At 42.3% G+C, this 10,978-nt stretch overlaps 1 protein-coding gene across 1 annotated transcript in view; it reads right to left on the bottom strand.

Moving 5' to 3' along the window:
- The window catches only part of SPAG5 (sperm associated antigen 5), a 49,162-nt gene that overhangs the window by 13,459 nt on the left and 24,725 nt on the right, over window positions 1–10,978 (bottom strand). Inside the window, exons 14-18 of the mRNA XM_018554991.1 lie at window positions 10,574–10,657; window positions 9,547–9,673; window positions 6,888–7,020; window positions 5,285–5,365; window positions 4,575–4,718 (exon numbers count right to left, since the gene is read on the bottom strand). Coding sequence (XP_018410493.1) covers window positions 4,575–4,718; window positions 5,285–5,365; window positions 6,888–7,020; window positions 9,547–9,673; window positions 10,574–10,657 — 569 coding nt within the window. The remainder of the gene's footprint in view (window positions 1–4,574; window positions 4,719–5,284; window positions 5,366–6,887; window positions 7,021–9,546; window positions 9,674–10,573; window positions 10,658–10,978) is intronic.

Here is a 10,978-nt window from a genome sequence, read left to right as displayed (position 1 = left end):
CCTGTCAATATTGGATTACCAAAAACAAGTATTTTTATTACAATTCTGACATATAGAAAGGGTTTACATTTGTAACTGTCTTGAGATATTTAAGGGCAAGAGAAGCCACACAGCTACATACACAGTGAACTTCTATGCATAATATTTTAGATCAGATTAGGGAGTCTTTCAATTAAAAGTGTTCTGTTCGATAATTGCAAAAAACACCAGTTGACCATGTCGGAAATCTTGTTAGCCAATAACTTCCTGGGCTCTTTGCCTGTCCAAAGGAGGGCTTATGGAGATGAAGAGGGGGAGGAGACAAGGAGAAGCCCATGTTCTTTGTAATCCATAAGAAATGTAGGCAGGGCTGACACCACATGCTTAGAAATTCAGAACTACACTGTTTTGTCAAGTCAGAGGAAAGCAGGAGCACATTTAAGTGGCTGGCCCAACAGGTACTTTTATTGTACTTGCTACAGGTAAGTCGCCAGGATCGCTTCTGTTGTAAAGCCGACAGTCGGCTCTACAAGTTTAAACAGACTCCCGGCGGCAAAAGTCGCCGGGAGTCTGTTTAAACAGCCCCGATGCTGGCGACGTACACTGTACGTCGTCAGTCACGAAGGGGTTAAAAGGATTATACATGTGGAAATGTGCATGTATTACAGACATGTACTAAAAGATTTTTTGCATTGGCATATACTTTAAGTAATGCTACCCACCCAGCCCTGGAAAGGTTTATAGCTCTATAGTATGCCTTTAAAGAACTTTGGGTTTTTGCACTGCAACCCACCGTTTGTACAAGGCGTAATGGCTGCAAATGGCGTGCACTGGTTTGATTCACACCTAGCACATGACCACGCTGACCAATAAGTCTCGTGACCGTGCTGACCAATCATAGCTTTCCATTTGCGGGCATTGTGCCTAATACTGACTGTGGAGCTGCAGTACGGTGTACAGGCTGCACACCGGCCAGCCAGGAAAGGAAGCTACTGCTTTCAACAGAAAGGTATGAAAAGTAGGGGCTGGGAGAGGTGGTGGAGAAGTGTGGGTAAGTTAATTTTCTTACATTTTGTGAGAAAGTGGACTTACCCTTTAAAGGAGAACTATAGGGTTAAGGCTTTTCCCCATAGTTCTCCTTAGGGTAACGGGAGGACACAAACTAGCGTCCCGTCACCCTAGGTTCAGTATACCGCGAGCTGTAGCTCGCGGTATACTGAGACGCCGCAGCTGAAGCGGATCCCGACAATTATCTAGAGGCAGAGCCAGCTGTACCCGCCCCCTCCCCCGTCCGTTCCGCGAGTCAGCGCTGGCGGATCGGAGCGGGGAGGGGGAAATCCAGCCCCTCCCCTGTCACGGCAGAGAGCAGTGACAGGATCGAGAGGTGAGCGAACGCCGGTATGTGTTCGCTCACCTCCCGATCTACTGAGCCGACCTGTGACAGTCTCATTGTCACAGGTCGGCTAGAACTATGAGGTGAGTGAAAAGCACTCACCTCATAGATCTCCTTTAAGGTTGTTTGCAAGAGTGAATTGATGCATAAAGTGGATGTAGACCCCAACAACGACTGTCGAGGTACTGAGAACACCTCCTCCAGGCTGGCATCTGTTGTGAGCACTGTCCAAGTCAGGGAAAGGAAATATTTCACTGCATCCAGCACTGGACTGGAAATCCACTACACTAGGGAAAGTCTGGTCCAGGCAGATAGACTAATTTTCTGTATTGCACCATGTATCTGTTATTCTGTTTGTCTCACACAAGTAGTCTGGAGTTGGACTCAGCATACGGCACTGCCTTGAAGGATGCCACCATCAGCTCCAGATTCCTCATGCAGAATCTCAATGAGAGCTAGCCTTTGGATTGGAAGGTCTTCACCTGAAACTGAAGCATAGGGCCTTCTCTAATGGAAATAAAACCCAAGCTTTGGCCGCGATTAGAGGAGGCCCAGGTACCCCATAAGGCAGATCCAGTGCAGACGTCTAAAGGTTGAGGACACACCCAAAGCTCTCCAGCATCTAAATTGTACTCTGGAAGTTGTTAGACAGCGCTAGAGCAGACTAAGCCTTTAATAGAAGGTTGTTGCCGATACCCCACAATGTGGATACCTAGATAACGCAAAAGCACAAGGGCAGGGGTTAGCACTTTTGTAAAAAGATACCCAACCTGGCCGATCCCATGCAGAACTCCCCAATTTGGAGACGTTTGTTGAGTAACTTCAGTTCCAGGATGGCACAAACCCCACCGTTGGGCTCGGGAATCGTGCATAAATTAGAGTAAAAGCTGTGAAACCTCACCTGTGGAATGGGAACCCCCAAGGAAAGCAGTTGCCACGGCACAACCTGTAGGGCCTCAAACAGCCTTTTGAAAAACTTTTCTGACAAAACTAGCTTCAAAAAGCCGTAGAATCATCTTTATAAAACTTTGCAAAAGTGTGAACAGAAGACCACGTTGCAGCTTTACAAATTTAAGCAACTGAAGCCTGATTAAGAAAGGCCCAAGAGGCACCAACTGTTTTAGTAGGGCAGATACCGAACCCTTAATGGTACTAAAAGCTAAACACTGGTCAACCGCTGATTAAAGAACACGAAAAAGCCAGCGGGGAAACCCCAAGGACTCACAACAATGGAAATTAAACTTCCACATACGGTAGTAAATGTTAAGAGCAGAAGAACTACAAGCTTTAAGCAAAGTCAGAATTCAAAACTCCTGTATTTTTAACACCTGGGTTTCAACAGCCAGGCTGTTAAAGCCGAGTAGAGGGATGGGCGATTGCACCTTGTGAACAAAAATCTGTCCGATCTTGAAGCCATGGGTCTTCTGCCAATATATGAACCAGATCGGCATACCCCACCCTGAAAGGCCAATCTGGAGCGACGAGAAAGACCGGAACTCTTTTGTGTTCTATCCTGTGAAGTGGATAAGGTAACCGCATCGGTGGAGGAAAGACACACCACAGTCTTCTGATCCCACGGAGCTACCATGGCATCCACCGCATCCTCTTTTAGATCCCTTGTTCTGGATACAAATCTGTCCACTTTTTTTGTTGTGATGAGAAGCTAGAAGATCTGCATCCAGGATCCTCCAGCGCTAGCAAAGATGTTAAAACACCTCTGGATGGAGAAACCACCTCGCCCAGATCCAGAAGTCTGTCCCTTCTAATACTCCTGGAAGGTGGACTGTGGAAAATCACTGGCATATGAAGTTCTGTCCAGGAAAGGATATAGCACACTTCCCTGGCTGCTGAAAAACTCCTTGAGCCCCCGATTGATGCAGGTCACTGCCATGGTATTTTCCGATTGTATCTGAACTGGAAAACCTGAGAGAAGAGGGGGTCCAATGAGACATATGGCAAATTGCCCGCAACTCCAGGATGTGGATAGGTAGCTTGATTTCTTCCAGAGATCAGCAACCCTGTGATCCAGAACCCCTCTCCAACCCAAGACGACTGGCTTCCATTGTGACAACCTTTCAATGACGAGGAAGAAAGTATTTCCCTTGAGTGAAGGTGGGGAAATGTATCCACCAGGACAGAAACATCCTGATTCAGGAGCATGATCATCTTGTCCAGAGAAAGACTGGACTTGTCTCATGATGTGCGAATATTCTATAGAAGAATCCTGAAGTGAAACTGATCAAAAGGAACTGCTTCGAAGGTGAAAAACATTACTCCCAGAACTTGCATGCATGATCGCATGAATGATAGTAAGTGAAAACAAAGCAGGTGAACTTGACTCTCCACCTTGGTTGAATTGTCCTGGGGAAGAAAAATCTTGGCCAGGAATGCATCGAAAAGAATATGAAGTATTCATCATCTATTAATATAGCACAATCATGATGATTAATACATTAATTGTGCTATATTAATAGATGAGCAATAATGTATGCAATGGAATTTTGTACATAGATTACTAAACTGATTATGTATCTGTAAATAGATTCTTGCCTCATCTCCCCTGAAAAAGCGCATCAGCGAAATGCATTGGTAGTATATGAATTATTGCCATAATGGAAATGATGAAAATAGGATATGAAAACATCATACTTACTAAGTTGAGCATAGGGATAACCGTAATTATATAAATGTGTCAATAAGGCAGAAGTGAGATCATGATTGTATTTGTATGTTTTTAATGGACTCTATGGATTTTTTATGGAATTGCTAATACATTTTGTATATTTTTTTTAAATTGAAGTCTGATGCCTCTAAAAACCCCACTGCCACTTCGATGTGTTTTTTTGTAATATTAATTAAAACGGGGGTGAGGTCTCAGACCACCTGGAGATCATGGACTTGGGTAGTAAATAATTGTGTTTATAGTTAAATTATTGGATATACAGGTGACAGTTTTTTGGCTTGTTGCCTAATAAATGTTACTAGTTATACCTAATATTGTGGTCAGCAACTTATGGCACACATGCCTGGGTGGGCACGCAATGTCTTTTTCAGTGACACAAAATCACTGCTGGCAAAGGCTGTAAGTGACAGTTAATGTGGAAAAAAAGGCTGCCAATATTGGACACCCCTACCATTTCTATTTACAAGATGAATCTAAACTTTACATTAATGCAACACTATAAACCTAAAGCAGACTTACTTCCTTTTGCATCATCACCACCTCCTCCATCCAGTTTCTTTCTGTGTCTGAGGGATTCTGGGCCAGCATTCTTTTCAGAACCTCCACTTCACTTTCACACTGCTTTAATGAAAGCTTCAGCTTGGAGTTATCCTCAACAAGGTCCTATTTGAAAGAAAAAAAAACCATATCAAGACCAGACAAACTGAAACAAGCAAACAGTCAATATGCACAAAAAATAAAAAATATCCCTGTTGGCTATCACTATTCTGAAAATTCACTTGAGGCTACAGGAAACCCAACATGGTCCCACACAGCTGTAAATAAACTATGGATTTAAAATAAATTCCACTTGGCACCACATCTCTGTGGAAGCCTAGCAGACCCGGTCACATCTGTAACAGTGTCCGAGTGGAGCAGCGGGACATCAGCCATAAAATCACTGGCAGAAAAAGCTCCCGTGTGATACTCTCCCAATGCAGGGCAGCGGTGTGACCCGCATCTTGCTGTATTAACAACAAAACATACGTATAATCTAAAGCGTGGTAAACACTACTATAGTTCAATGGGACTTTTAGTATTTTCTGTAATGACCGCAGTTTTATTCAATTTGATTATTTAACATGTATACATAAATGTAAGTGGCTGGTATAGAATAAGACAAATCCAGCTATTCAATATGAATCCACAAAAGAAATTTACTTTTATTGGAATAGAAATGTTTTTTTTACCTCGCTCTCATTCATTTTGACTTGCTGCTGAAGTATCTTCTGTTCACGCTGATCGACCAACTCCTGAAGCACTCCGATGTACTATTGGACAAGCAGGCTTGTGTAAGTACAGAATTGTATTAACCATTTCATGACTGACAGGTCTGCCCTGCTTAAAAAAAACACGATCACCCATGCAAAGTAAAGTGCCATTGCACTCACCTCTCCGTAAAAGGTCAGCAGGTTGGTCTGGCAAGAACGATCCTTCCTAAATCTGTACTGATTATCAGTTATTATGCCATGATCCTGGACGAATTCCACTAAGTAGTCCTTAATAATTCCCTCTAACAGTTTACATACTCTGCATGTTAGACTAACTGGTCTATAGTTCCCCGGAAGGCATTTTGACCCTTTTTTGAATATAGGTACCACATTAGCCCTCCGCCAGTCGCTTGGCACTCTACCAGCCATTATGGAATCCTTAAAAATTAGGAACAATGGCCTCGTTATCTCCTTGTTCAGTTCCTTGAGTACCTTGGGGTGTAGATTATCAGGTCCTAATGCTTTATTTGCATTTAGTAGTTTAAGCCTTTGTTGTATCCCAGTTTCAGTCAACCACTCAGGCGTATTTCTTGCTTTATCATGTACATTGAACCAGTCTGTTTCCTTGGTGAATACCGACGAGAAGAATCTATTTAGCGCCTCGGCCCTCTCCCTGTCGTTTGTGAATAACGTCCCATTTATGTCCTTTATTGGGCCCATTTGTTCTTTTCTCCCCTTTTTACTGTTTATGTACTAATAACATTTGTAAGTGTAACAGTGTAAGCCAGGGGGTTGCTGGCTGTATAAGTGAATGGTGATAATGGAGCAGAAAACCATCGGCCACATAGTACAAGAAAAAAACCTTACTAAAGATTTGCACCAACCACCACACAGACAAACAGCCAGGGGGGGAAAAGGGAATAAAAGGATTTTGTACTTAAAGTAAAATCCTTTTCTCGCGGTCCATTGAGGGACACAGCTCTGAAGAATTCTGAGACAGAGTTATGCTGTTGCCTCCAGAAGAAATGGACACTATGCAAAAAAAAACTTAAAGCCTGCAACTTTAAAGGACATAACCGCTGCCACCTCATACTGCTTGCTACAGCTGGCAGGTATGAAAGGAGATGAAGGTAGTACTATGTCTTGGAAGTAGTAGACGTCTTTTGAAACTGGGAACTAAAGAAACTTGCAAAAGACAGAAGGAGCAGGCTTATCACACTGATACCTATTTTTCCACATCTGAGGTAAGCGTTTACTTTTAATAATCTAATCCAAGAGAGCTTCAAAAGAATGACCTTTCATGTGGAGTAAACGAAAAAGTCCCTTTTTGCACTGGGGATCTGCCGACCAAAAGTTAAACCAGATAGCTCTGCATATCGGAAGACAGACACAAATGAACAAGAAACACATCTATGAAATGAGAAGCAACAGTCACCTGTTCCACACAATCAATAAAATGTGTATCATCTCCAGCAGTCTATTGCAGTCACCTATTGTCAGAAACAGACCCCTTTACCACTAAAAATCAACTGTGAATAGACTTCAAATGGTCACGTTCTGAGAACAGTGGCCAGATATTCACCTTTTCCTTACTGGAAAGTTTTTCCTCAAGGACAACATTTCTTTTTCTCAGCTTGTCAATTTCTTCCTGCAGGTCACGCACATCAGATTCATGCTGGTATCTCTGAGTCTGCAGCTTTCTCTTCAATGAGCAGCTTCAGAAAACAAAAAGATGAAATTTAAGGTGCATTTCTTGATTGAAATTAGATTTCAGAATGAACAGTCAGCCTAAAGACACATCTAACACAAACAGGCATCAAATTCCATCAACACAGCTCAAGCTAGAACAGGGGGCTCCGTAATTAGCCACGATGGCCTGCAAAACATTTTAAAGGTTAATTAGCTTTTGCAATTATCATTAAGGCAGAGGCTGAGAAACCAGACCCTTTTTAATGAACCCGTTGTAAACATAGTTATTACAACAGGATTTTTGTCTTACCTGTATAATCAGTTTCTTGGATCACATTGCAGGAAACAGAAGTGAATCTTTAAACCACTGGGTTATGAAGCTACATTCAGGTAAATGGATACTGGCAAATCAAAGCTGCAGGAACAGCATAACCTCTTCCACTCTGTCTGCCTCAGTATTGTAGCAAGCAGTACACAGTGGAATCACAGAAGACAGGTGTCCTATGATGTACTCCAAGAAACGGTTTTTACAGGAAAGACAAAAATCCTAATTTTTTTAAATTCTATATCACAGCACACAAGAAGATAATCTTTAAGCCACTTGGACGTTCAAAAGCAGTCTAATAGAGGGGCAGGCAACACAGCAAAATGGCAACATAGCCAAGAATAATAACCAACCCTACGAGCAACCAGGGCAAAAGGAGAATCTTTTGCAGGGGCCACCTGCAAAACAGATCTGAACACCCACCAGGTAAAACTTGACAAACATTTTTTTTTAAAAAGGACTAGGTTGCAGCTTTACAGATTTGGGACATGGAAGGCTGATCCTGAAAGATCCAGGAAGTGCTAATGCCTCTGCCAGAATGTGCATTGGCTGGAAAGTAGGGTCTTTTTCTGTCAGCTCGTAGTCCTATACAAGCTAGTAGTCCTATTCAGGGAGTCCCTCAGAAATCACGAAGGGGGACTCGGACTTCCCATAGCTCTAACTTGGTGGCCAAACCAGCTGCTGACAAGCCTGTAGGATTCACATCACAGCTCAACTTTCAAGCTGCAAGGATTAAAGTCCACATACATGATTTCTCTCATTTAGCCCCTCCCTCCGATAAAAGGGGGTGTGTTTTGAAACCCTGAAACGCATTGGCTACTCTACTTGAATGTCCACTAGCCTTAATGGAATACAGTTGTATCTGGGCTATTTTAATTGGTGTGATGATTCAATTATTACATATGTGTTCACTGTCAAGCCAAGGATAATGTGGAGAACCTTTGGCTTGTGGAAGCTGCCTACCCATCAGCCAGATCACACATACCGTGTTTCCCCGAAAATAAGACACTGTCTTATATTTTTTGGGGCTCAAAAAAACACACTAGGTCTTATTTTCGGGGGAGTTCTTATTTCTTTTTTAAATGTACAACAATCCACACTTATTTATGTAGAAAAGTCTACATGTATTCATGTACAAAAATATGGTGATCAGAGCAATCAGGGGTGCCGTACCTTTCCAAGAGCAATTTGGTAACCAATCGCTGGCCAGGATGAGCGAAGTGCACTTTCACTATCGATTCCTCACAGGCGGAGTGCATTTAGTATCACTCCGCCTGTGACAGGAGCCGGCGCTATATAGAGGAGGCATCGGCTTATGCGGCTCTGCTACCTCCGCTGCCGCCTTGCTCCCTCTAGCGCTGGCTTCATTGGCACCACTGATTCTCTCCCCCCTCTCCCGCGGCTCTTCAAGTTCCCCCTTATGCCACCACTGGCCCTGGGAATGGTCACAATTAGGTCTTATTTTCGGGGTAGGTCTTATATTTTAGCAATTCCCAAAAATAGTACTAGGTCTTATTTTCGGGGTAGGTCTTATTTTCGGGGAAACAGGGTATTTACCCCTGCACTGCTCGCTTTTGTCTAGGCAAAAAAAAAAAGTTATACTCACCCAAAGCCAGCTTTTTCTTAGACCGGTCCTTCAAATGTCTCTCCCTGTTCTCTGCAGCGGTCTAAGGTCATGTAAATCATCACTTTCTATACACAGTGTATAGACAGGCTGGAGGGAGCACCATGACTGTTCGCAAGTTCGGAGGTTCAGGTGAGTATATCTTTGTTATTTTATGACCTAGACACAAATGAGCACTTAACCCTTACAGTGCAGGGGGCAGTCCCACTGCAAGGGTTACTTAAAAAAAATTTCCTGGAGTTCTTTTTAAGGTGGTGATAAACTAATGCTTTGTGGGAGACATAGCTAAGCTGTATGTGTTTATGTGAGTGGAAGAGATTCTAACAAGAGTCTACAGTAATTAAGATATAGCCAGAGAACTAGCTGTATCTTAAGCAGGCCAGGCAATGTTAGCCTACGAATATAAGTCAGCATCCTTTGAGTTCTTTACCTCTTTGGTTTGCATGTTATGTAAATGCTAGAGAATTATTCTTTTAAAAAGGTAACAGATACTGAAGACAAGAATGGAGAAGAAGCTGCAAAGCAAAAACAGAACAAAGTGGTGCAAGTCTTGACACCGTCTGCATCACCAGAATATAAGTTAAGGTCAATGATTTCACTTACATGTCCATCTTCAAGTTGCTAATTAAATCTTGTTTGGTGTCCATGGCACGTGATGCAGCTGTAACAATGTCTGACACAACACCGCTCAGTTCATGCATCATGTCTGCCAAATTTACCACTGGAGTGCCTGGTGGTGAAGTAAATGTTACATACTGCTTGAAAATGTATATAGATAAATGCAATAATGTATCAAGTTAGTTAAAGTGACACTAAACTCAGGAGTTAAATCTTGAAATGCATTCAAGTACATTAACTATAAAACAATACTGTGCCTTATTTGTGTATCACTCGGCTGTAGATCCTCAAATCATCTCTGAATTGGTGCCGACACTGTCCTTCCTTCTGGAGGGTGGCTACATTTGTTCCCCATTGTCCTTGTGTGTGTTGTAAAGTATCCACCGCTCCAAGCTTGCTCCCATGATGGACTACAATCTCAATCCAAATTAGTAAACTAAATATCAGATAAAGTAGCACCACTCCAAACTAACTCCTGTGATAAACTAAACATTAGATTGTAGTCAATCAATTTGTATGTAGATTATAGTCCATCACAGGTGTGAGCTTGGAGTGATGGCTACTTTACAACACACACAGGAACCATGGGGAACAGATGTAGACCCCTCCAGAAGGAAGGACAGTGTCGGCACCAATTTAGAGATAATTGGAGGATCTACAGCTGAGTGTTGTACAAATAAGGTACAGTTTTGTTAACAGTTTAATGCATTTTTAAGATTTAACTCTTGAGTTTAGTGTCACTTTAAATATTACTTGAAAATATTAAAACTACTTTCTTTCTTCTTCATTCTTTCAAGATACATTATAGAAAGTAAAGCCAAGAGGCATTGTATTTAATAAAAACATTCATAAACACACTATTTATACTGCTCCTTATTTTGTGCTACAGTATTGACTTTTTTCATTTTCTTGATTACTTATCAATGCCTATGGACCCATTAACTATTTAATGGCAACTCAAGCCAGAAAACCACATTAAACTATATATTTTATGAATTGAGTAGAGACTCACCTGCAGCTGGTGAGGCCACTGACTTTACAACAGTGAAGGCAGTTGTTTCACTCCAAATACCTTCAGCTTTGGGATCTTCAGAATCTACGCGGGGGAAAAAAAAATGGTGTCTTTTTGAAACACGTCTAGCATAAATCCTCCTACATTTTTGTTGCTAACTCATATCAGCATTACATAGCCCAGCTATGACTTCATTCAACGTATGAAGAAAAAGCAGCCAGTGTATTGCAGCAGTGGATCGATGGTAAGGTGGCACAGAAGGAGTCTGGCAAGAGGAAAAATGCTCTCTCCTTGCTCAAACTGTCAAAAAAGAAGTTCTTCCAACCCTCCAGAAGCAGGCACCCCAAAACATAAATGTGCTCTGTAAACACCCCCCCCCCCCCCCCCCCCCCCCCCCCCCCGGAC

The sequence above is a fragment of the Nanorana parkeri genome, unplaced genomic scaffold, assembly GCF_000935625.1.
Source record: "Nanorana parkeri isolate BGI_ZX_2015 unplaced genomic scaffold, ASM93562v1 scaffold181, whole genome shotgun sequence".
NCBI classification, from domain to species: Eukaryota; Metazoa; Chordata; class Amphibia; order Anura; family Dicroglossidae; genus Nanorana; species Nanorana parkeri.
This window is presented reverse-complemented; position numbering and strand designations above follow the sequence as displayed.